At 40.6% G+C, this 26,565-nt stretch overlaps 1 protein-coding gene and 1 pseudogene across 4 annotated transcripts in view; one reads left to right on the forward strand and one right to left on the reverse strand.

The window, feature by feature from the left end:
• Positions 1–26,565, forward strand: part of Rbm28 (RNA binding motif protein 28) — a 57,327-nt gene that overhangs the window by 10,619 nt on the left and 20,143 nt on the right. The window contains exons 9-20 of one of the 4 annotated variants that reach the window (XR_012444570.1): positions 795–867; positions 3,712–3,821; positions 7,070–7,143; positions 8,062–8,197; positions 9,493–9,557; positions 11,160–11,318; positions 13,697–13,846; positions 14,127–14,201; positions 16,139–16,395; positions 16,975–17,074; positions 19,167–20,535; positions 23,695–24,282. Coding sequence is in view for 3 of the 4 variants with exons in the window: in XM_074063860.1 (XP_073919961.1) it covers positions 795–867; positions 3,712–3,821; positions 7,070–7,143; positions 8,062–8,197; positions 9,493–9,557; positions 11,160–11,318; positions 13,697–13,846; positions 14,127–14,201; positions 16,139–16,395; positions 16,975–17,074; positions 19,167–19,301 (1,334 nt within the window). In the remaining variant the exon portion in view is untranslated. Of the gene's footprint in view, positions 1–794; positions 868–3,711; positions 3,822–7,069; positions 7,144–8,061; positions 8,198–9,492; positions 9,558–11,159; positions 11,319–13,696; positions 13,847–14,126; positions 14,202–16,138; positions 16,396–16,974; positions 17,075–19,166; positions 22,651–23,694; positions 24,283–26,565 lie in introns of those variants that run through there. The other 3 variants (XM_074063860.1, XM_074063852.1, XM_020182858.2) reach the window with 3 other exon arrangements.
• LOC141421174 (small nucleolar RNA SNORA26) lies at positions 2,147–2,247 on the reverse strand (annotated as a pseudogene).

Raw genomic sequence — 26,565 nt, forward strand, 5'->3', positions numbered from 1 at the left:
GTGTAAACTAGAAGGATCATGGTCCAGGCCAGCCTGGGCAAAATGAGACCCTATATCCAGAATAGAAGGGGAGGGAAGAAAGAAATACAGTATAGAAGAATTTAATGAGGAAAGTAAAAGTTCCTCACCTGTCTCCCCTCCTCATCAGTTTCTCAGGGTAACCACTGTTGTTTCTTGTGTAATCTTCCAAAAGTTTTCAGTGTACATACAAGCATAATTTTTATTCTTCAAGCAGTGAGTCTCCCTTACACCTACATCCTCAGCCTCTTAGGGCACGCCCCTAGAGACAACCAATATTATGTTATATATTTAGAGAATATTTTAACACATTTATAAGCAAAAACACGTATATATACACACACACACACACACACAAAATATAGTATGTGTGTGTTTCCTTCTCAAAAGTTCTATGTTTTATGTTTCGAGGAAGTCAGCACTGTCACAGTGTATTTCAGAATGCCTTTTCCACATTGGATTCTATCAATCTTTTTAGTTTCTTGTGTGGTTTTTTTTTTTTGTTGTTTTGTTTTTTTTTTTTACCTTAGTGCTGGGATTGAACTCAGGGCCTTGCTGAGTATGCCGTCTACCACTGAGTTACACCACTAGCCCCTATGCTATGGTTTTTTTAAATTATGAGTTTGATCATCTTTTTGTATGTTTAGTTATATATCCTTTGTCCATTTAAAACATTTTAAAATTCCTTTATACAAGATCTTTGTATATGTAAGAAGTTAGCCCTTTGTCATATAGCTTGCATGAGTCTTTTTCAGTTTATTTTTCTTTTTACTTAGATGTACAAGTCTCAAAGAAAAAGAAGAGAAAAATACCCTCTGATGTGAATGAAGGGAAAACTGTTTTTATCAGGTATGCCTTCTGCCTTGAGAACTGCTGTTTGCATTGCCTTCATGGTTATCATCTCTTCCCTTCTCCCTTCCTCTTTCCCTCTCCCCTTTCTCCTTTCTGTTCTGCTCTCTTCCTTTCCTCTTTCTCTCTCTCTCTGTTCTCCTCTCCTTTTCCTCCTTCCTCTTTCCCTCCCTCCCTTTCTGTCTTGTGTCTCTTCTGGCTCTATTTCTGTTACCTAGCCCAGAAGTTAGATGCCATGAGACTGTTAGCACATCTGATCCCAGGAACTTACCAAACAATGAGAAATGTAGAAGAATCTGAACTATAAAGCTGAAGATAAGTAGTAGCAGGGGTCCTGATGCCTTGTCCTTTTTAGATTTCATTCTTTGTAACTGGGTGGCATCTTTTGGAAGAAATCAAGTCTTAAGCTGTTAAAAAATACCTTGATTCTGGCTTTTGTTTAGGGGGATGCTGGGTGACAGCACTTGTCCCAAATGGTTTCTCTTTTCATGCTTAACTTCTCCTTTAAAGCAGTGTTTAGAATAGAGTAAGAAATACCATTTGTTTCCTGGAAAACTGGGGGGTATAGGGGTGGAGATAGGTTTTATTGCTTGTTGCTGTTGCTGTTTCAGCCTTACCAACTGTGATAAATTAGCATTTTCGTAGGTCAGGATATGCTCATTCTTCCTCAAACATGTGTTCTCTTTTCCTAAGTTCTAGTACACTAGGGTCATTTGGGTCTCCTTTTAGAGGTATATAGTTCATCCTCTCATCCAGACTGTTCATTAAGGAAGTACATGAACAAAAGTATGCAGAGAATACCCACATTCATGGCCACATCATAAATATTACAAAGATGAGTTTGGTCTATACAGACTACTATAGCCTGTTTTCTCACTTAACGGCATGTCTTTCTGTGTTGTATGTTTGTTTGGTTTTACTATATTACTTGGAACTTCCTTATAAATAATTTTTTTTTTGGTACTGGGATTCGAACTCGGCTTCATGCTTACAAAGCAGGTACTTTACCACTTGAGCCACACCTCCGGTCCTAATTTTATATTCTTAGAGGTTTTTTCCAACAGGAAGTAAAAGGCTACTATTCGTTACAGTCTTTTAGTTAATAAAGAACTTTGGAAAATAAAGGACGGAAGTAGGGAGGAAAGGGATGGATGTACATGGTGAGGCAAATTAGAAGAAATAATGTGGCTAGAGACTTATTGCAGAAAACCTTTTTTAAAAAAAATCTGGGTTAGTTCATGAAATAAAATCATTTGTAGGTTTTTTTTTCCTCATGTTCAGCTGTTACTCCAGATAGGATCCACCAAAGAATTTTACAAGTTCTTCTCTGGGTTTTATGGAGATTTCCTTTGCCTTTCTGTGTTAACCTTAAATGAGCACAGAAAAGGGTGTAGCGTTATTTATTGAGCATAAGAAAAGTAAAATTGTAGTTGTTTATTAGACATTATTTTTCTTACCCATGGAAGGATGTGAATAGCAGGAGAAATGAGGAATATTTACTCTATATTAAAATTTAGGGGAACAAAAATCTCTTTGCAACATTTTGAATTCCATCAAAAGAAGTAGGTACAGGTTGAAAATCTCTTATTTGAAATTCTTGGGACAAGAAGTGTTAGTTTTTGGAACATTTGCATGGACTTCACTGGTTGAGCATTCTAATCCAAAAATCTGAAATCCAAAATGCTCCAGAATCTGGAACCTTTCAAGCATTGTGTTAGTGCTCAGAAAGCTTGGGATATTCAGATTAGGGAAGCTTGTGCTCAGCATGTAGTTTTCTTTTCTTTTTTTTGGTGCATAGCTAGTAAATTTTACCATGCTTACTTTTGTGCTCTTTTGAAAGACTCTCTGACTTCTATAAATTTTTTTTTTGGCAGTACTGGGGTTTGAACTCAGGGCCTCATGCTTGCTAGGCAGTCACTCTATCTATCAATTGAGCCTTGCCCCAAGTCCTGACTTTTGTAAAATTTAAATTGAAATCTGGATTTCATAGCAACACAATGGAGAAAATGTCTAATTTACAGAGAGAGGGAGGAGGTTGAAAGAAAGAGAGACAGAACTTTTCTCACTAGCCTGGTATGAGTCTTCTGATTGTAGTAAAAGAAACTAATTTTGACCATGTTAAGTGAAGAGAGGGTTTCTTGGATGAACACGGGGATGGCTCATAGAATCAAAATTGTCAAAAGGTAGACCTTGAGAAGGGAATGAAAATATGAATAGTTCTGGGACTTTCGTTGCTGGAAACTGTATAGGTTTTTTCTCTGAGAATACTACCTTATTTATGTATGTATGAATGTATGTATGTATTAATGTATAACATACAACATATGTTCTATATACAGCTCAGTGAAATTTTTCATATTTCTGTATTCATGTAACTATCACTTAGGTCACAATGTACAGTATCTCCAGCATTTCAGAAGTCTCTCTCAGCTGGGGCACTGCTATGTTGAAGTGAGTCTGCATCTACAACTTCTTGTCTTTGTATATGTTTTTTTAAGTATAAAATTCTGGACCAGGGGCATGCCTCAAGTGGTAGAGTGACTACCTAGCAAGCATTGGTTCTGAGTTCAAATCATGGTACCTCAAAAAAATTTTTCGAATTTCTTGGTGAGAGAATTTGATACAGGGTGGGAGGGGGTCAGGTCATTTGGGACCAAAGAACAGAATTGTATCCCAGAAGCTTTGCCCCAGGGGGGCCACTCTGTTATATTGGTGCTATTTCTGAACAAGGGAGGGTGGTTGTGAACAAGAGAACCACCCCGGTCTAATTACATGTATCTTGTTCTGGAACGCAAGATCTCACTTAGTATCTGACCTTTCTTTTGACCTGGTTGTGTTCCATAGAAACCTGTCATTTGACTCAGAAGAAGAAGAACTCGGGGAGCTCCTCCAGCACTTTGGAGATCTTAACTATGTTCGCATTGTCTTGCATCCAGACACAGAGCATTCTAAAGGTATTTGTGATCAGCTGGTCAAGCCCTAGAAGGGTTTCTATCATCATCATGAGCATTGGCTAGGTTCCGTGTGAACATACTTTGTGCCATTCTGAAGGGTACACAGTCCATCCAACCCCCTGGCTTTCACAGAAGCTCAAGAACATTCTGAGGTTTTAGTCCATGAGGACAAACTTCAGCATTTTAGTGGTGCTGCCAGCCATAAATTTGTCTTAAGAATTTTAAGCTCTTGCTTATTTACATTAGGATAATGAATTCCATTTGTTGTTCTTTGAATTTCAGATGTGGTAACATCTCACAGGTATTAATCATTACATGTTGTTTGAAATTACTGGGGATCTTTCTTTTTTTTCCCTTCATTGCTTTTGTTAGAGATTAAAGCTGACAAACTTTGTTGCATGGCAGCAATCAGAAGGAAAACTACTGGTAGGAGTGCTACCTGAGGTATTTTCCCCTAAACCTATTTATTTTGTGCTCCAAGGGTTAACTGGTCCTCATTCTAGTATACTGCTGTAAATAAGAATTTTTTCAACCCATTGAAATCTAACTTCATGGCCTGAAGTCATTCTGCTAAACATCGAGTCTTCATTCTGTTTCATGGATTCTTTCGAGATCTAGAGAAGTCCATAAACCTTCTCTCCAGTAAAATGCCACTTCCTGAGGGTTTGTGGGTGCTCCAGAGATTGTCCATGGTCACACCCTCCATTCTGAACCTTCTTATTTTCTAAATTGATAACTCGATCAGTTTTGATTTCTATCCAGCTTTAAAAAAAAATGTAAATAAGGCAGTACTGAACAGTTCCCTGGAGCTATCCCAGCCATGCCACAGACCAGCTGAGTGACTTTTGGCAAGTCATTTAACCACCACAGACTTAAGTTTCTTATGTATAAAATGATTGAGTTCAACTAGAGTAATCACTTAAGGGTTTTAGCTCTAATCAGTTATACTTCTTGGACCTTCTTCATCTCTAGTACATTTTTCTAAAAATAGACAACTAGTTTTACTTAGAATGTTTCAAGTACAGGTATGATACTGTTTTACTTGGGTGATGTCCAGCAACTTTTATCCTTTTTTGAGTGCAGTCATATATTGGGTTGATATTCTCAGAATGTAGTCTACAATTGATTTGGTAGATGTCTTATTTATTTATTTTGGCAGTATTGTGGTTTGAACTCAGGGTTTTGCACTTGCTAGGCAGATACTCTAGCCCATTTCTTTTTTTTCTTTTTTGCTGTAATGGGGTTTGAACTCAGGATCTAAACCTTGAGCCACTCCATCAGCCCTTTTTTGTGATGGGCTTTTTTGAGATAGGGTCTCACAAACTGTTTGCCTCAGCTGGCTTCAAAATGTGATCCTCCTGATCTCTGTCTCCTGATTAGCTAGGATTACAGGCGTGAGCCACCAGCACCCAGCCCCTTTCTATCTTAATGTATTGTTTTTTCCTAACTCATACTAAATTTTTCTGACACTTTTTTGCTTACTCATGCAGCACTGTCCTCCTCCTACAGTTTATCCTGTTGAGCACACCATTTCAGTACCTAGAAGATTTACTTATTATCCAGAGACTTTTGGAAAAGTGTGGGGCTGAACCTAGTACTGACCCTGGAAATTCTAATGATAAAATTCTTATTAAAAGAAAGGTATCTATCTTCCTGACAGGCTAATTGGTCTATTTGAGTTCTCTCTCTCTCTCTGTCTTTTTTTTTTGGTCGTTGTACTAGGGATTGAACTCAAGGCCTCAAGCTTGCTAGGCAAGCACTCTAGACTTGAGCCATGCTTCCGGTCCTAATCTGCCTATCTGAAACCTGTCCTTCCATATTACACTTGCTCTGCAGTACCCATGTGGGTCTGGTTCCAGCACCGAGGCAGATTCCAAGATCTGTGGATTCTCAAGTCCTTTATATAAAATGATACAGAATTTGCATTTAACCTACACACATCCTCCCCTTTACTTTTATTTTTGGTGGTATTGGGATTTGAACTCAGAGTTTCATGCTTGCTAGGCAGACAATCTACCGCTTGAGCCACTCTGCCAGTCCCTTATACTTTAAATCATCTGTAGATTACTTATCATGCCTAGTACAATGTAATTAACTACTAAACTGTATTATCAAGGAGGAGGAAAAAGTCCATAAATGTTCAATATAGATAGTTATTTTTCCCAACTACTTTTATCCTGTGACTGATTGAATTAACCAACGTGTAACCTGTGGATATAGAGGTTGGGTTATATTTGTCTCTTCCTATTGAGTGTCTGTTAATGCTGTACATGGTGGTAGTTGGTCCTTATTCTGAAGCATTCATTCTGTTTGGGAAGTTGCCACCTGACTAGTGCTATAAGAGATGTGAGTAGAGGATGGGAGTAGGGGCACACAGAAGTAGGAACATTCGGCCCTGTCTGGAGCAGGGCAGAGAAGCTCTCCCTAGACGGTGACCTTTGAGTTAGCCTGCCACATCTGTCTCTTCAGTTAGTCTGCTGGCATTCATTCCTGTAAGGGGCAGTAGATAGTACCCTAGTAGCTCTAGGAGATAGGGTAGTGTTTTGATATATGATAGAATATGTAAAGTTTAAAGGAATACCAACAAAATAGGTAACTTCTATTTCTGTTTTGGAATCTATTGTAAGGTGAATTTTTTTTTTTTTTTTTTGGCTTATAAAGCTGTTTTTGTCAATAACAGAAATTCATTCAGGATGATTGGCCCTACATCTTACCAGTGAAAGCCATGCCTTATGGAGATTGTAGAGTACGAGCCAAAAATTGAGCTCATAGCTTTCTGGTTTCCTACAATATTCATATAATAGAAGCTTCTTTTACCCCAGGAGACAGATCTGTTATCTGATGCTTCCCAAGTGACTCTGAGACAGTAAGATGTAATTAATTTCAGGGTTAAATAGTTCCTGCCTCATCTTTTAGTCTTCTAATAGGCACTCAGTAAGCTATGCTGAGTTAAGTGTTCAGCTGGAATTTTCTGTACTATTTCATGTGGATATTATTAAGGAAAGAGCTGATGAGACCTGTGTTCTAAGAGACATTAGAAAAGATGAAAGAAGTGATAAAATTGCATTGAGAATAGGTGTGCTATCTTAATTGGCTTTGACCCTTCACTGCCTAACATAGTACTTGTCTCATAGTACTTTACCCCTTCCATTCTGTGTCAGGCTGTGGCTGTTGGTAATATTGTCTGTGGCTTACTAGTGGGCCAGTGGGAGTTTGGGAGCTCACTCAACTTTTGTATCTTTGTGCAGGTTGTGCATTTGCACAATTCATGACTCAAGAAGCAGCTCAGAAATGCCTTGCAGCTGCTTCTACAGAGGCTGAGGTAAGGAAGGTATTTCTTTTCCTCTATCATGGAGGAGATTGTAGTTCCTAGGGGAAAAATTTGATGTTTTCATAAAGTGTTATTACTATTAGTAGTAGTAATGATAAAGGTAACACTGATTGTGCACTTAGTGTTAGGCACTGAACTTTACATGTATTACCTTATTTAATCATTGTATTAGCCCTTTGAGGTAGTTGGAGTTATTCCTGTTTCTTAGATGAAGAAACAGGTATAATTATGTCTCTGTTATTTATTGATTGCTGTCTGTGTGTCAGTCTGTATCCTAGACTGATAACATGAAAGACTGGGATAAGAAAGTATTAAGACCATCTGTGAAGTAGGGTACATGTTTAAGAGAGAAAAAATATGGATGATTAAAGAATTTTGGACTGGAGGTGTGGCTCAAGTGGTAGAGCTCCTGCTTTATGAGTGCCTGCTTTTACAAGTGTGAAGCTCTGAGTTCAAACCCCAGTCTCACCAAAAAGAAAAAAAAAAAAAGAATTTTTCTGTTTTCTATAGCCAATGGTACATTGTTGAGCTATGTTATCTGGTATTGCAGTTATCTCTTAAATTCTCTTGAGTATAGAGTTAACTACCATTTCATTAGCTTTCTTTAGAATATGAAAAGTTTGCCTGTTTATGGATCATTTTCTTCAGTTTGGGACTAATCAACTACCATAAAGTAAATTCCTTATTGCTGATTGCCTTGTATACACTCATGACCTTCTGCATAGCTATACTAAATATTGTGAGGCCAGGAATCCATTCATAGCCAGTTAGGCAAAAACATCCTGGGACCAAAGCCATGTGGCTTCCATAGCATAATTGCAGTGTGTTGATTTCCTTTTCTGGGTGTTCCTTGTCAGGTATTAGTTTATGTTTGTTGTGTATTTGAAGAGAGGTTGCAATCTGTTACAGGGTGGTGGTCTTAAACTGGACGGCAGGCAGCTCAAGGTTGACTTAGCTGTGACCCGTGATGAGGCTGCAAAGCTTCAGACAAAGAAGGTGAAGAAGCCAACTGGAACCCGGAACCTCTATCTGGCACGAGAAGGCTGTGAGTGATGGAAGGAAATGTGAACCAGACTTCTCAGTAGCTTGCCTATGCCCTGACAGTGATCTAGCAATTGTATGTTTGGGGGAATGTTTCAATAAAAACCCCCAAATTTCCTCCTTAACAATGTTACATTGTTATTCCACTTTAGTAGCTGTGGCTTTCTGTTAGGAACCCTTCACCCATTTCGTGGATTAGCCAGTCCCATTCTCTTTTTTGCCTAGTTGCCTTCAGACTTTTCCATTATAGTATTAGCAAGGCACAGAGAGAGGGAAAACTCAAAATTATCTTGGCTTCCTGACAACACTTCTAATAAGAGATTTTCTGAAGGAGTTAAAAATTATGACTAAAATTACCCTTAGATTAAAATGTGCACCTACTACCTTTCCCTTAATGTCAGAAAGGTGATCAAATTAGCTCTCAATTTTAAAATGACCGGGTGCAGTGGCTCACGCCTCTAATCATAGCTACATGGGGCGGGAGTGGGGATGATGATAGAGATCAGGAGGATCGTAGTTCAAGACCAGCCCAGGCAAACAGTTAGTGAGACCACATTTCAGCCAATAAAAAGCTAGGTGTGGTGGCATGTGCCTGTCATTCTTGGGAAACGTAAATAGAAGGATTTTGGTCCTGACTGGCCTGGGCATAAAAATAAGACCCTATTTGGAAAATAACTAAGGCAAAAAGGGCTGACAATGTGGTTTTAGTGATAAAGCACCTGCCTAGCAGGCACAAAACCCTGAGTTTAAACCTCAGCCTTGCCTCCTCCCAGATCACAGTATTTATCAGCCTACTTCCTTTACAGCTGCATGGTCCCAACTAGTAATGTTTGACCATCAGCCTTTGATCCTGGGCCTCCTGGTGATAGATCTGTTCTCTAGACTGGCTTATCTTATTTTACTGAGCAATGGCTTCCAAGTACGTGAGGAGCAGCTAAGCTTCAGGGGAAGGTTATAGGAGGAATACTTTGCATTCCAAAGGCCTAAGTTAGGCTCATTCAGAAATTCAGAACTTCTTCCAGCTATTTCTGTCTAACTTTGGGCATGTATGTGAAGCTTCTCTGAGGGGAGAGATAAGCAAAGTCACAAAATGTTCAGAGTTTTAGTCCTTGAGAGATGCTCTAAGCCCAGAACTTAGCCCTGTAGCCTATTTTTGACCTAACCAAATGCCACTGTGTCCTGGCCAACTTAGTCCTTTGGGCTCTGTACAAAGAGTTTGCATCATTCAAATCACATTCCTCCTGTTGCTCAGTGAAAATTCCCTTGATGATGTCTTGGCCTTTTTCCCTTTTTCTTCAGTGATCCGTGCTGGGACGAAGGCTGCTGAGGGTGTGAGTGCTACTGATATGGCCAAACGAGAGCGGGTGAGTAGATCAGGCACCAGCCTTTAGTAAGTCCTTCATAATTTATGGATAAATCAGAAACAATTAAATTAAATGGAATACTCAACTGAAGAGCCAAATATAGGGTACATATCCTACTTCTAGTCTTGTTAGAGAGAAAAGAAGCACATAGGTGAAATAACAAATAACCTAGCATTATTCATAGTATTATCAACATTCTGTGCCAGTATAAGAACTGGGTCTGTATTTGTTTCCTGAATACACAGTGGTAAGCATTTGCTCAGTCTAGCATGCTGCTAGATCATGCAGTAGACAGGAGAGGTCAGGGCTGGGTATAATTGTCAGTACAAATGTACAAGAACATCAGAAAGGAAGCTCAATATAACTCATGTTGAGAAGTAGGTTTTGGAAGGAGTAACTGTCACGTAGGAGGAATTGGTATTTTGAGATTATAAAATCACTTTTGGAATACTCCATATTCTAGGAGTTTTCACTGTTAACAAATGCCATTAAGTTTCTTTGCTGCTTGATAATGTTCTCAGCAATTTTTACTTTTGCCCATGTAGCTTACTTTACAAAAGCCAGCTTAAAGAGTGTAAAGTTGCATAACCATCGTCAGACTTAGCCTAAAGTTCATGACAGCTAAAAGCAGTGTGCTGTTCATGACCTTTTTTGGTCATGAACATCTGATTTTCATGGTATTTGAGAAAGCATTATATACCTTTTTCTGAGCACAGTACAATAATGACATACTGAATTTTGAAACTAATTTTGCTAGCAAAAGGCTTACTGGGTTATATTTATGTGTTTTAAGTTCACAGCAGGTACAGTTTTTCCTGGGAGAAAGATAGTCTGTTGAACTTAGACATGGTAGCTGCTTTACATGTTCTTTTAATATTTATTCATTTCCAGAGTATTTCTTTTTTTTCTGGTGGGACTGAGATTTGAACTCAGGGCTTGGAAAGCAGGTATTCCACTGTTTGAGCCACATCTCCGTCTGTTTTTGCTCTGGTTATTTTTGAAGATAGGATTTTAAGTTTGCGTTGGTGGGTATGGGGACTGGGCATAGATGTTAATTACAGTATTATTTATAAGAATATTTGCACTGGGCCCCTCTATGAGGTAGGAGGTTTTTGGTTTTTTTTTTTTTTTTTTTTCGGTGGCTGGTTTGAACTCAGCCACATGCTTGCCAGGCAGGTGCTTTTACCACTTGAGCCACTCATCAGCCAGGAGTTTTTTGTGTATAATCTTATTTGACTTCACATCAGTGCTGAGAGAGTCATGTTATGTTTTTCTGTATTTCCATTTTTTTTTTTTTGTGGATGAAAAATTGAGTTTTAAAAATTTCATGTGATTTCTCCAGTTGGACGGCTTTCCAATTCAGATCTGACTCCAGAACCCATGACCTTGCCACTACCTAACCACCATCTTGTCTCCTTAAACCTTCTTCTCCCTATCATGGGCATTATAAGGCAGAAAGATGGTGATTTCCTTTTTCTGTGTGTGTGATTACACAACAGGGATCATAGTTTTTTCATTTTTTAGAATTACAGAGACCTGTCTTTTTAAAGTATGTACTGTACTGCTAACAATTTATAATTTTTTGTTTGTTTGTTTCCTCAGTTTGAACTACTGAAGCATCAGAAACTCAAGAACCAGAATATCTTTGTCTCCCAGACTAGGCTCTGCCTGCATAATCTCCCAAAGGCTTTGAATGACCAACAGCTCAGGAAGCTCCTACTGAACGCCACTAGAGGGGAGAAGGGCGTGCGCATCAAGGAGGTGAGAGTTTTCCTGCCATTTAGAACTTGTGTTCTCATCCTGGGCTGTGATGCTAGCTGTCATGTCACAGATTTCTTTTGAACATTCTGTCAACATGCAAGGCTAAGTTCAGCGGTTTTGTTTTTTTGTTTTTGTGGCATTGGGGCTTGAACTCAGGGCCTTCGCCTTGAGCCACTCCACCAGCCCTATTTTTGTAACAGTTTTTTTCAAGATAGGGTCTCATGAACCATTTGACTGGGCTGGCTTTGAACCACGATCCTCCTGATCTCTGCCTCCTGAGTAGCTAGGATTATAGGCCTGATGCCCAGCTGTTTTTTGGTTTTGTTTTTTTTTTTTCTTTTTCTTCTGTGAACTGTCTTTCACATCTGACCAAATTGTAGCAGAATGTGAATTAATGTCATGAATTAATTTAGCAAGCATTTATTAAATACTTGCTCTGTGCTCGGTATTGTACTAGTTGTTGTAATGTGAATTTTATTGCAGAGAAAATAACTTGTATGCTTCATTCTTTAGAAGAGCATTTTATACCAGGCACTGGTGGCTCACTCCTGTAATCCTAGCTACTCAGGAGGCAGAGATCAGGAGGATCGTGGTTCAAAGCCAGCCCAGGCAAATAGTTTGCTAGACCCTATCTTGAAAAATCCCATCACTAAAAAGGGCTGGTGGAGTGGCCTAAGGTGTAGGCCCTGAGTTCAAACCCCAGTACTGTTTAAAAAAAAAAGAAAAGAAAAAAAGAAGAAGAAGAAGAGCATTTTATTACCTGTTAGGCTCTTACTTGATGGTGAGAGTCCCCTGTATGTGGTGAGCACAGACAGCCAGCCATGTGCATCTTTGGCATTTGAATTAGAAAACACTGGATTCACACTAGATTTGATTATAGAGTAATCAGAGTCCTTTCCTCTGCTCCCACAGCACCCTGTGTGCCTCATTCATAGCACTTACAGTTACACTCACCTGAAATTATCACTTGTTTCTCCTGACAGCCCTTTGAGGCAAGTGTTATCTCATCCCTAATCCTTTGTGTAGTACTTGGCACATAGTTATGTCTCAGTCTGTATTTATGTATTTTAAAAGTGCCATTGCCAATATTTCTGGTCTGTTTTGCTCTCTTTTATCACCATAAACCCTTTTTCTAATCCCTGAAAGACTCTTTAAAAACATATGCATTGGTATTGAGGAAATACCATGAGAGAACGTGAACATATCAGCACATTTCTAGCAAACTGTTAGTAAACTCATAGTATTACTGGCATAGGGGTCAGTTGCATAATTTCTCATATTGCCATCACAATATTTGGGAAGTATAAATACTATGTCCCAGTAAGATCATGAACATCTTGAGGACAGGAAGTCATTGTATACTTCTCCCTCTCTCTCTTTTTTTTTTTGACAGCACTGGGGTTTGAACTTAGGGCCTCATATTTGCTAGGCAGATGCTCTACCACTTGAGCCACTCTACCAGCCCTTTTTTTTTGTTGGATATTTTTGAGATATGGTCTTGCTTTTTTCCCAGGCTGGCCTCAAGCCTCCATCTTCCTAATCTCTGCCTCCTGAGTGGCTAGAATTATAGGCATGAGCCACCAGCTTCTCTTGATTCCTCTGTAGTGCAGTAATATCTAAGTTCAGAGTGGACACTGGATGTAAGCCAAACGTGTGTCCCCCATATTTAGAGTTCTCCATTATAAAAAAATTATAGTATGTAAATGATAAACTTTCTCAGAATACCCTGCCATACTCCAGGGCCCCAGTATACTTAACTATATCTAGCTTGAGGATTTTGGAAAAATCATTCCAGAGAGGATCTGGTTCTAAACAAAGAAAGCTGAAACTTCTTCTTTATATTTCTGAGCCTATGTGATGATGAGGCTCTTTCCCATCTAAACCCATCAGGCTTTCTTTCCTCCCTTTTTCAGTACTTTCCTTCCTGGGGGCTTTCTTTAGTGATGAGATTGATGGTCAGGTACCTATCCTCAAGGGTAACTTGCTGTACACTGTAAAGTACCATGTACTTCTCAGCTATATGTATTGTGGATAGTTTACTACTAAAATTTGAAATTTGAAATTGAACTGAAATTTCCTCAAGAATTTTTATTATATTTATAGGCTTATTTGTAGGTCTCTGTCAATGTCTATAAATGTTTAGAAAGGAATAAAATATCTATTTAATCTGTCTTGTGCTGTCAGTAGGTGTATCCTAATAAGATGGACACTGATAAGTGTTTTCCAGTATGCTTTCTGTGATGGTGGAGAAAGCCACCATATAAATGAAGATTCTGTTTCCATAAGCTGGTTTCTCATTGACTCTGTTAAAAGCAGCTCATTCCAGGCAAAGCTTCTCACTCTGAAATTACTCCTTCTTTTTCTTGTTCTACTCATAGTGTAGGGTGATGCGAGACCTTAAAGGAGTTCGTGGAAAGGTAAAGGGCCAGTCTCTGGGCTATGCCTTTGCAGAGTTCCAGGAGCATGAGCATGCTCTGAAAGCCCTCCGCCACATCAACAACAATCCGCAAATCTTTGGGCCTCAGAAGGTGAGCTTCATTTTCAGGGAGACCTGCTCCTTGAGGGCCCTCTGCAGAAATGTCCAGTGCCATTTGACATTTGAATGGTGGGAAAGAGTAGCAAGTGGACAGGGTGGGGTGGGGAAAATGAGAGGTGATTGCAGGTGAGATGATTACAAGGAACTCTGAAGTGGATCTACTGCTTGCCTCAAAGTGCAAAAAGTGAGGTGGGTGGGGAAGATAGCTTGGCTTCTTGTATTCATAGATTACAAAATCTAATGGAATGACTTTCTGCCTTTCTCTGACACAGAGACCAATAGTGGAGTTCTCTTTGGAAGATGGAAAGAAACTTAAAATGAAGGAACTAAGAATTCAACGCAGCCTGGTACAGAAATTAATTCCCCCTCCCCCCTTTTCTTTTGAAAGATGTAATTAAACTTTTTTTTTATTCAGTTTTGCACTTCTGCCCAGTTAGGGTTTTTCACCCATTACTCCCAGTTCCCTAAGGCTTTCCAGGTGTCCTCTTCTCTGCAGGCTGTCTTAGGATAGCTCCACAGAAGAAGGGAAAAGGACAGAGAGGAGCGGCAGACCATTGTTCTTACTGGTCAGCAGTTTGTGTACAATGTGTGGTGTGGGACATATCAAAACTAATGGCTGAGACGAAGGCTTTACATTACTTTTAGGTTTCTGCTGTCCCTTCCAGAACTTTTTTTTTTTTTAATTTATTATTGTTTTATTTTAGAGACTGAGTCTCAACGTGTTGTCCAGACTGAGCTTAAACTTGATAACCTCCTGACTCAGCCTCCATAGTAGCTGGGATTAGAGGAATATGCCATGCTTGGCTCAGAATTCTCTTTTCTTCTCTGGTGGCTCCAGAGGTGTGATGCCTGATGGCTTTAGTACCATTTTTAGTTCAATGTGGTAGAACAGGGACTTTGGGAACAAGCATATGCAGGTTCAAACTCTGGCTCTCTTGCTTGCTTGCTAAATGCTCCTTGGCAAGTTTTTTCCTTTCTCACCCTCAGTTTGTAAGTAGGTAAACAACATCGCCCTCACTTTATTGATGAGCATTAAATGAGATAATAAATAACATTGTGTAGCATGCAGCACGGCCAGCATGCAGTCAGTATTCCATTTACTCATCTTTTCCCAGGACATACAGAAGCAGATTTTTTTTTTCCCCCTTTGGTGAGACTGGGGTCTCACAGTTGCTAGGCAGGCACAAGATCTGAGTTTTTAACCTGCCATTTTCCTTCTCTCTGAAGAAATTTGTTTAGCATTACTTGCAAAGTAGATCTCCTGGTTTCCCTCAATTTTTGTTTATCTGTGAATGTCTTCCCCTTCACTTTTGAAGGATAATTTCATTAGGTACAAATTCTAGGTTGATGATTGTTGTTTCCCCAAACTTTAAGCATCTCACTATACTCTCTTCTTGTTTACATGGTTTCTGAAGAGAAATCTAATGTAATCTTATCTTTGTTCCTCTATAGGTAAGATCCTCCCCCTGCTTTCAGGATTTTATGTTTGATATTTTTGAAATATGACTAATATACTTAGGTGTGGCTTATTTATTTATTTGTTGGTACTTCTTGGTTTTTTCTCTGCTCCTAGATCTGTGTTTTAGTGTTTGTCATTGATTTTGAAAAAAAAAAATCAAAATTTATTGCTTCAGATAATTTATTTTGTCTTTTGGCATTCTCTTTCCATGTGTGTTACACATTTTGGAATTGTCCCTTGCTACTGACTTTTGAATCTTGGGTGAGTACTCTCACCTTCCCTCCCTATCTTTCTAGTATGGGGTTTAAACTCAAATCCTCATACTCATTAGACTGTTGGTGTACCACTTGAGTTGTGCCCTAGCACTTTTTTGCTTTATTTTTCAGGTAAGGTCTCCAACTTTTGCCTGATAAGACTGAGATCCTCCTACCTACAGCTTCCTGCATAGCTAGGATGATGCGTGTGTCACCACACTTGGCTTATGAGTTGAGATGAGAGTCTTGCTAAGTTTTTGCCTGGGCTGGCTTTGAACTATGATCTTCCTGATCTCTGCCTCCCAAGTAGTTGGGCTTATAGGCATGGCCACCACACCTAGCCTTCTCCTTGTGTTTCTTTGTAATGAGAAGGGGAATGGGTGTTTTTTGTAATCATCTGTAACTATGGCAGGGCTTGTGAACTGCTTTGTATTCCATTCAATTTTATGTAGTCTCCAACTGTGGGGGAAGAATTCCTCTTCTTTTACCAAACTCATATAAAGCTCCTCTTGACTATTTCCAACGAAAATCTTCATCCAGAAACCAGATGGCAGTTTCTTGTTTTATGCAGCAAAAAGTGAATGTGAAGCCTGCAACTGGTAATCCCCAAAAGGAGCAAAAAGAACTTGGAAAGGACAAGCAACAGAAGGCAGCACAAAACCACACACAGGAACAAAGGAAGGTCCCCCGAGAACAGAAGGGGAAGGTGGCCTCCACCTCATGGACAGGGTTCCAGACCAAGGCTGAAGTGGAGCAGGTGGAGCTGCCTGATGGGAAGAAGAGAAGAAAGGTCCTGGTGCTCCCCTCACACCGAGGCCCCAAAATTAGGTGAGTAAAAGCTGCATAGAACGGGCAGCTTTTAAGCATGTTTGTTTTTGCATCCCTGTTTTCCTCTTTGTAGCATTCATCCGGATGAAAGAGATGTTTGTGCTGTACTAGTTTTACGCGGGAGGTTGAGGCTCCTGTCTCTCCACACCAGCAGAGATGCCACTCTTGGATCATATGGCAGAGAGGGCTTCGAGGAGCCTTCCAGGGCAGATTTCATGCCATTTTTCTCCTTTGAAGAGCTTCTCCAGATGGTTGGCTCTGTTAGCTAAGGCCACATACTTGAGGTCCCATTGTAATTTCTGTTCGGGGCTGTGTACAAAAGTAGATCTTTACAACATATTTAAGTAAGTGAAGGTTTCTGTGATTTCCGTGAAGTTTCAAGCAAAACAAAACCAACAAAAACAATGAGCACATAAATGTTGAGGCTTAGGACCCCTAAGCAGGACCCTTTTTAGAATGATTTTTCCTGGGCTTGGAAAGATCTGTGTAGTAAATGAATTTAACTCTTGGACTGAGAAAACTCAGGTGGATGCCAATTAGAGGAGGGACTCGGGGTGACACTTGGCCATCCTATTTCAGGTTGCGTGACAAAGGCAAAATGAAGTCCCTGCCTCCTAAGAAGCCAAAACCCCAGGTGAACCACAGGAAGCAAGAGAAACAGCAGTTATCATCCAAGCAGGTGAGTGCTGTCAGACACATGGTTTGGTATGATGAGTCCTTGTTGGGTTGTCAGCACAACCATACCTTGGGTGAACAGTAAAACTTATGGATTATAGGACTGTGCAGGACTCCAGCTCCATAGAGGATGTTGAGGTGCAGAGAAAAGTAAAATGAACCCCCATATCTGTAACTCTGCTTCAGTAGTTACCTTGTGTTCCCTACTTCTACGTCTGCTTTTACCCCACTAGAGTGTATGAAAGCAAATCCCACCTCACGTATCTCAAGAGATAGACTGCTCAGAAAAACCTGAGACAACACATGCACGCATGCACACACAGTCATTATCTACTGAAATTAATAAAAAGCCCTTAACATAGCCTCCATTAAAATTTCTATAATTATCTCAAAAATGCTTTTTATGTTTGATTAGTACCAATCAGGGTCCAAAGTCCACACATTAGATTGGAGTTTTATGTTTCTTAAATCTTTTTTTTTAATTCTATAGTGTCTACTCTTTTTTACCACAGCCCATTTCCCCATGTTGTCAATTTGTTGGAGAAGCCAGGTCATTTGCCCCTTAGAGTATGTTTTATTTTTAATGCCTGCTTACTTCCTGTGGTATTGTTTAACTTGTCCCTGTGATTCCCCATATTGCCTCTCAGCTGGTAATTAGGTCTAGAAGCTTGATCAAGTTTTTTTTTTCTTGGCAAGAGTATTTCATAGGTGGTGCTGTGTGTTTCCTTATATCACATATGGCACGTCATACTTGGTTGCCTGTTTGTAGTGATGCTAATAAGATTGATTAGTAGATGTAGGACTTGTGTGCCTTATCCCTCCATTTAGAAAGTTCCCCTATGTTTTTAGCAATAATTGGTGAGTGTTATGTAGAATATAGTGTTGTAGGCTGTAGAATGGTGATTTTTCCAGTTCAATCAGTCCTTTTGCGGTTTTAATAGAATTCTAAAAAGAAGACTCTTTCAGTTACCACAAAATACCATTGGTATAGGAAGGGCAGGGTATTCCCCCCTCCATCAGTTTCTAGAGTAATAAGCTATTTTCCTACCAACCTCCTCTTGCTATTATGAAATCCTAGGTTTTCATATACTCAGTGTGTTTCAATCAGAGGCTTTTTTAGCTTGAAGTCACAGACTCATCTTTTTTTTTTTTTTTTTAAAGCATACTTCTGTTTTTTTGTTGTATGGAAGGAGGGAAGTTTGAACTCAGGGCCTTGCACTTTTGAGGCAGGCACTCTACCACTTGAGCCACTCCACCAGCCCTTGGTTGTGTGTTCTTGAACATTTGAGGTCAGACTTTCTAGTTTGTTTCCTTTAAGAATAAAAGAATCATTAGCTTCCCATCCTACTCAAGCATTCTGTCTCTGGGAAATTTCTGGTTATACTATACTATATTACAGAGATCTATTTCTGAAATCCCATAAGTGGTATTCTTGATGAGGCAAGAGAAAGCAAGAATGTCCAAAATCTGGGTATTGAGGTTAAAGTGGGTGGAAGCTAGAGTGGGAAAAGCCTTTGAAACACCCAAACAGCACTTTAGTCAGGCTCTAATCCCCTTCACTCTTGGTCTGATTGCTTTTTTGGGGGTGAAGGGAAGTGCTGGGTGTTGAACTTAGGGCCTCACGCTTGTTAGGTAGGGACTCTACTCCTTGGGCCACACCTTCAACCCCTTTTGCATTGGTTATTTTTGAGGTAGGGTTTTTCTTTATTACCAGCCTGAACCATAGTCCTCCTATTTTGTGCTTCCCTTGGAAGCACAAGCTGGATGACAGGTGCTTGCCACCATGCTCATCCATTGGTTGAGATGGGGCTCTCATGAACTTTTTGCCCAAGCTGACCTTGAACCATGATCCTCCCAATGTCTGCCTCCCAAATACCTAGGATTACAGACTTGAGTCACTATGCCCACCCACTCTGATTTCAGACCAGTGGAGATTCCATTTGAGCTTTTCTTTCTGAGGATAGCTCTCTCTGGAAATCTGCCTCTTCTTGATTAACATGATCTTTGTACTTACTTATTTTCTTTCTTTGGTGGTCTGATGGTAAGGTGATATTTAATGTTTGGAATTATTATCTTATGTCTCCTTTCATTTATAGGTACCTAGGAAAAAAGTTAAAGGAAATAAGACAGAAACCCACTTCAACCAACTGGTCGAACAATATAAACAGAAATTGTTGGGACCTTCTAAAGGAGCACCTCTCGCAAAGAGGAGCAAATGGTTTGATAGTTGATGCTGCCAGAAGACTGGGTAAGAAGTCTGGTGTGCACTTCCTGGTAAAGCTCCTAATCCAATCCCACTCCCCTTGTCTTTTACTGAGGGCAGGAAGATTCCAGATGGTGCCCCCTGTGTTGGAAGCTCTCTGGGATTTTTACATCTGAACTTTGGTCCCTCCTTTGGTATGTGGTTGGTTAGCCACAAGAAAATACCCAGAAAACATCATGCTACTTCTTGCATATTACCAGATTATTGTGTGAAGTTGTGTCCATGATTATTAACTATTTTTAGTCTGTTTCCCAAATGGAAACAATTGTAAAAGTTATTCTGGAGCACTGAATTTAAAGATGTATATTTTGTTAAGCATCATCTAAATGAGATATTGTATGACTTTTTGAATAATAGAGTGTGTCTCATTTCTAGTATATGTAAATCATTGATTATTTATGAATCTTTTTAATGAACATTTTGACATTTCTAACTAACTCAGCTATATAATCATGACTACTGCAAGAGTTCACTAAGTAAGAGCAGAGAAAAAATGCTTACTAATTTAATCTCTGCAGGTTGGAGGCACTTGACTCGAGACAATTGAGGGCAGTTGGCCTGACCTCAAGCAGCACCTGATCAGTGTCTGCCACATGAAAGGGTAATGGCTGACTAGAAATCAGCTTGTGGTCAGAGGTACTAGCCTGGCCAGTGATGACCTGCATTTCTCCCATGGAGCACTCTCTGGGTCTTGGTTTATTTATCTGTAGAAAAAAGGGTTTAAATGTTCTCTCTGGGCCATCCCAACTCTAAACTCTTTTTCTAATTCATTCTTACCTATACTCACATTCTTTTCTAAAGAAAAGCTGGGGAGGGAGGTGGTGAACATTAGAGTCAGGGTCCACAAGGATCCTGATGGCTTAAGGAACGGGCTGAGTCTGAAAGATGAAAATCACTGGGAACAAACATAAATCCCTGTACTTGGATCTTAAAAACCTACCTGCATAACTGCTGGTAGGAGATGTAGAATCAGTTGAATTCATGTTAGAAAGCAGCTGTTGGTCATCATACATGTAATGGAACTGTTATGCTGTCTTAGCAGACATGTGAGGTCTCAAGTGAGTTATTAGGACTCTGAGCTGGCCAGACCACACCTGCAAGACAAGCGTGATGACCAAGTAAGGGAGGAAACCAGAATGCCAGATGGAAGCAGACTGGGTCTTGAATTGATTGTTGTTGAAGCTGATCACGGGCAAGTGGAGGTTAGTTAAACTATCCTTTCTGCTTCTGTGAATATTTGAAATATTCTGTAATAAAAAATTAAAGGTAAATTAGATGAGTAACTGAAGAAAAGTGGAAAGTGTACTAGGCCTGCCTGAAAAAAAAGGAATTCTTTGGGTGTTGTGGGGAGAGCCCAGAAGGGTATACAGAGGCAAATGAGTAAAAGCCACAAGGAATCAGATTTGGGCTCAGCATGAGGAAGAACTTTTTGTTGTTGAGACAGTCTTGCTGTGTAGCCCAGGCTGGCCTCTGGCTCAAGGTCCTCCTGCCTCAGCTTCAGGTGTTGAGATTACAGGCGTGTAGCACCACATCCAGCTTGTGAGGAAGAACTTTTTTAATGTAGCTCTCTGAGGGTCATGCATTCATCTCTGGTACAGTCCGAGTGTAGCTGTGCTAAGTCTATGATACTGTCCACTGGCTGTAATGCCAGAGATTTATGCTAGAAGTGATGGTAAGGATTGGTCAGCTTATTAATGACAACTATGAAAATGTGCCCCATGTCTGACCCTAGTCCCCAAGGTACCTTTCTAAAGACAGTCTGGCCATCTTTCTCTGACCAGTGTCCTTTATACATGCCATCATCTACCTTTTGAGATGGCTTAGCCCCTGCGTAAAACTCCAGTAGTTTCTCATCTCACTCTGACTAAAATGATAACAAGCAGTGGACTCGGCCCTCCAGCCCTCTCACCTCTCCTATCTCGTTTTTATTCACTCTCCTCTTTGTTCAGTTTTGATCACATAGGACTGCCTTCAGTTCTCTTGAGTCTGCCACCTCGGAGCCTTTGTGTCTGTTCCCACTGCCTGGAGAGCTTTTCCCTGAGATCTTTATTTTTTACTTGTCTCGCAGATCTCTAAGCTGTTAGCTCCTCCTGGAACACTTCCCTGACTACCTACAGTAGGGCTCTGCTTTTTCTACCCTCTATCCTATGCGTCACTGAATTCTATTACTTTTCTTTCTGACATTAATTACTAGCTGAAATTATTTGTCTCTCTAGTTAGAATGTCTGCGTTGTGAGAGAGACTTTTTCTTGATTGCACCAATACAGACAGTACCTAGTACTGACCCAGGCACATGGTAGGTATGGAATAAATATTTGTTGAACTAAAAAAAATAAGGGAGGAAAGAGAGAAACAGTACTCAGTAGACAGGAGAAAAAGTTGAGAACATGACTCAGAGTGCTTGGTTCCCTAGTCCAATCCAGTGCTATAAAGGACACTTTCACAGAACCATTGCTAAGCCAAGGCTAGGCATATTTCATGGCAGTATCTTGGGAAGGCGGTGAGTGATTCAGAATGTCCTTGATTGGCTTGCAGATGGATGAAGGAGTGGCCATGAAAACATTTAGACCCTTCAGAAGGGCTGGTAGTATCTTTACGATCACTTTGAGACGGTGTGACTGGGGAAGTGTTGAATATTCTTGCAATAGCCTGGCAACACATCTGTCCTAGATGTGGGAGGAAGGAAAGTATTTTATTAAGGGTGTCAGAATGACCACAACCTGCCCGTCAGTTGATCTGCACCTGCTCGCCAAATATTATTTCTCCAGTGCACAAATATTGTTAATATCTGAAAATATATCTTAACATTTAGGATAGATAAAAACTTTCAGATAGTGTTGCCAGAGTCTTTTAGATCCAGATATTTCTTCTAACATCTTTAGCAACCCAGTATGTTAAAACGTTAATCAGTTGCTTGGAAAGTTTATTGCACAGTTCTTTAAAGAGTGATATGAGGATGAATCATCTCCTTTCTCAACAACCAGACTCCACATGTGGTGTCTTCCTTTGAGACACCTTCCCCATGGGTTCTTGGGTCAGCTCATTGACCCCTTGCCTTAGAAGTATTTGTGTGGTAAGAGCTGTGCTTACTTCTATTTCTCTTCAGAGCTTGATGTTTCAGGAAATGGGATTTTCTGAATTAACTTGAAGGTGAAGTTACAAACTACTTGGTTAATAACAACTGTAAACATTTTTATTAATATCAAAGACTCAGGACCATGAGTCAAAATGCTCAAGTTTCATTTTCTTTTTCTTATTTGATTACATAGTAGTCTGGCTGAGAAATTTAGATTTCTAAATAAAGGATCTTAAAATGGTGTGCAGCTTTCTGTGCCTTGTTTGTTGGTTTGTTTTTTTCCCTTGGTTAGTGGTAGTTTCTCTATCCCCTTTGGATTCTGGGGATCAAAATAGGCAAATGCTCTGTCACTGAGCTACATCCTCAGCCTTAGTTGGTAGTTCTGAAGAATCTTCTGTGCCCTGGCTTGAACAATTCCATCTCCCAGAGTTAGTCTGGAGCAAGGAGTATGCTTTAGCTTTCAAGAAAGTGAGAACTGTGGCTTCCTCTAGTACAACAATAGAGCATGTAATTGTTTCTTTGAAATACAGTAATGTGTTGGTGAATGATGGGGCACTTTCTGAGACCTGCTTCATTAGTCAGTTTTGCCATTGTGTGAACATTACTGAGTGTACTTAAACAAGGATGGCCATGATAGTGCTGGATGATTTAATCTGTGGGACCACTGTCATATGTGCAGTTCCCAATTGACTGAAATGTTGTACTTCTGTTTTTTTTTTTCCTCTTGAAAAGTGATTTTCCAATTAGAAATTCAGACCCCAGAAACTCAAGGCTCCAAAGATCCCCTTCTCATGCATTTGGCCTTCAGTTGTCTGAGGAGGCAGGGGGTCAAATGTACCACAGTGACTGTTGACACCGCACCCCCACCGAGAATCTGCAGTCTTAGTTCTCCAGCTGATCCACTTAGCCAGTTCTCTGCTTGCTACCCCTGCAACTCATTGCTTGTGAAGTGATGGGCAAGCATCTGCTGATTTTGTCATATAAGGAACAACTCTGCCCATGAAACTTAAAAGTTCCTGATGTTTCCATAGACCTATCTTTCATGGATATGCCATGTCTGTGGGATGCTGAGACAAGTGTGTATTACAGTTTGTTTCAGGTGATGCTCAACTCCTGCTTCCCTATCACCTCTAACTAGCGCTTTATGGGCTAGGGTGAGATTTTTCTCAGGCCAAATAAAGATTTCCAAACTTCCATTTGCTCAAGATTGAGCAATTAAGAAGTTGTCCATGCTTTGCCTTGTTTTGGTTCTTTCTTTCTTATCCTGGTACCTATTCCTCTTCAGGATTATTTGCTGAGTCTGAGATAACCTTGTTGAATGGGATGTCACTCAGTGGCCCAGACATGGGGTGACTTTGTGGTTGCATTGGCTTCTGATTTCAAACTGGTAAGTGGCTGCAGACAAGTTTCCATGCTGATGAAGAAGTATATTGGGAAGACTGTTAGACACAGCCCGGGAACCAGTACTGAGACGAAAACTGCTGAGTTACCAAAAGACCCTTTGGACCACCCCCAAACAGAGCATCTTGATAGATGGCAAATCCAGTTTTCGTTAGACTTGTCCATGCTCCCCAGAGTCCTCTGCCTTCTATCAGACATGAAACTTCACTGCTGCACAGCCATCGTGGAAATTTCCTTCATTGGATATTTGACAGAAGGAAAGTCCTTTCTCTCCTCAAGGGCAGGGACTATACTTTATGCTTTCCTATGTAACATTGCAACACCCAACACTGATTTACCCATAGTAGGAATTCATGGACTACTGTTAAACTCTCTAAAGGTCATCTGGGTTTGTGAAGGACAACAGAGTCATTTCCTGAGGAGATGCATGTGAAAGGTCTCCAGAATAAAGATTAAGTTTAATAAGACTGTTCATCATGCCTTACATGTGCCACCTATATTCTTTCTTCTCTGCCTCGTCTATACCAATCTGGATAATTTCTCTGCCGCTCCTTTACTCAAGTGTCCAACCATTGTTCAGCTCAAGGCTTGAATCCTTCACTTCAACCATCCTAGGATATTGTGATCCCTCCCTCTGAGCCACTGGCACGCTTACTGGTTGAAATCCTTTCACTTGACAGCATATGCTCCTGTGACTTACTTGTCGTTTCTCTAGCTCTTGCCTTCCCATGGAAACTGTGAGAGCCCCTTGATGGCAAGAATCATTCCCTGTAGAGCCAACCCCAGGACCTAGCACATGGCTGCTTAGTGTTTGGTTATTGAGGATATTGAAAGTGAAGGATGTCCTATCACTTGCTACAAGGATAGCTTCCCAACCTGTCCTATTTTTTGTATTTTCTCTTTCTTGCTCTGCCTCATTCCTCTCATGTTACTTGCTTACAAAATGTCAGTTCTTCTTCCTACTCCCTTTTGTCTCCTGCACTGTTCTCTGGGCCCCAGTCCATTAGCAACTCCCCTCAGATGTTACTTAATCTGACTCATGACCAGAGCCCGTCCCATTCCTGTCCCCCTGCCACCTGAGGGATTCTCACTCAGCTCTCATGTACAGGGCTGGATGGTGAAGTACGAATGTGGGAAACTCAGCTGTAAGAAACTGACTGGTTTTTTTTTGGTAGTACTGGTGTTTGAACTCAGGTCCTTGCTAGGCAGGCACTCTACCATTAGAGCCACTCCAGCATCTCAGAAACTTATTCTTAAGTACTTCCCCTCTCCAACCTGTCTCCCCAGCTCTCCCACTTCCTTTTTTTTCCCTCCAGGTCTGGCTCTCCATTGACTGCTTATACTTTTCAACTTTAAGGGACTCAAAAGCCATGCTTTTGGTGGAATTTTCCCTTTGGATTTACTGCAGGAAATTACTATCTTTGTGTTCTGGTCCATGGTGAGGAAGAGACCCTTGGGACCTTAGATGGAGGGAGAGGCCCAGAACAGTGTCCCTTTGAGCTGCTTATAAGAGGATGGGATTAGGTGCACCTTTTCTTTTTTCTTAGGGGAGGGGGGAGTCCTGGGGGTTGAACTGAGGGCCTTATGCTTGCTTGGCAGGCACTCTACCACTTGAACCACTCTACCAGCTCTTTTTGTGTTGGTTATTTTTTAGATAGGGTCTCACTTTATGTTTGGGCTGGCCTGGATCATGATCCTCCTATTTGTACTTCCCTACATAGCTGGGATGACAGATGCACACCACCACGGCCAGCCATTGGTTCAGATGGGGTCTCACGAACTATTTGCCCAGCCTGCCCAGCCTGGCCTCAAAACTATCCTCCATCTGATCTCAGCCTCCCAAATAGCTAGGATTGCAGGCATGAACCACTGTGCCTTGCCAACACCTCTCTCATAAGATACTTGTAGGAGCATCCAACAAATGCCCTCCTTTGGCAGCACAGTGACCATCATCTGCCAGAGTGAAGGTGCCCAGCACTCTCAACACTGCAGCTCAGCAGCAGTGTTCTGGGGAGCAGTGCAGGCTTGGGTTACTTCAGAAGTGGGCAGTGCCACAAAGAAAATGAGACCATCTCTTAGAGACAAGAGTACTTTGGCCCTTCCAAATCAGTGGGATCTGTTTGAAGTCTGAAAGTGGCCTCTCTCACAAATTAGCAAACAGAGAACCCTCTTAGGGTTGGCAGGTGTGCCTGGAGGTGCATGTCGTACCTTCCTCAGGATAGCAACTGAGAGGTGCTGTCCCTGTGGCAGCTCCACTCACCTGGATGTTACTCACAATTCTGAGCATGTCAGTGGGAAGGAAAGTTCTGGTGTTCTCTGTCAGAAGGTAAGTTAACCCTGAACCACTTCACATTTACTGACCAACAGCCCATATCCATTCAATGACTGACTGCTGAATCCAAAAGTAATCAAACATTTATCTGTAGTCTGTTGAATTGCATCCACAGGTTCCCTGCAGATACAAGAACTGGCAAATAATAAAAATATTCTGTAAAAATTGACTGGTTATGCAGAATTTAAGGAAGAGCATTGAATATTTTATCATTAGTAAATTATGTGCTGCACATCCTTTTTATCGATTAAATTTATAATAAATTTATGTACATATGCACATACATGCATGGCATATGTGTCGTGTTTAAATATTTACCAACATACCACTACTGTAAGCCACTTTAGTCTCCTGCTCACACTGGCTCTGGGAAAGGCTAGCCAACCACTTTGGGTTGTCCTTGCCCAAGTCGTGTTCTGCCCA

Source organism: Castor canadensis, chromosome 2 (genome assembly GCF_047511655.1).
Source record: "Castor canadensis chromosome 2, mCasCan1.hap1v2, whole genome shotgun sequence".
NCBI classification, from domain to species: Eukaryota; Metazoa; Chordata; class Mammalia; order Rodentia; family Castoridae; genus Castor; species Castor canadensis.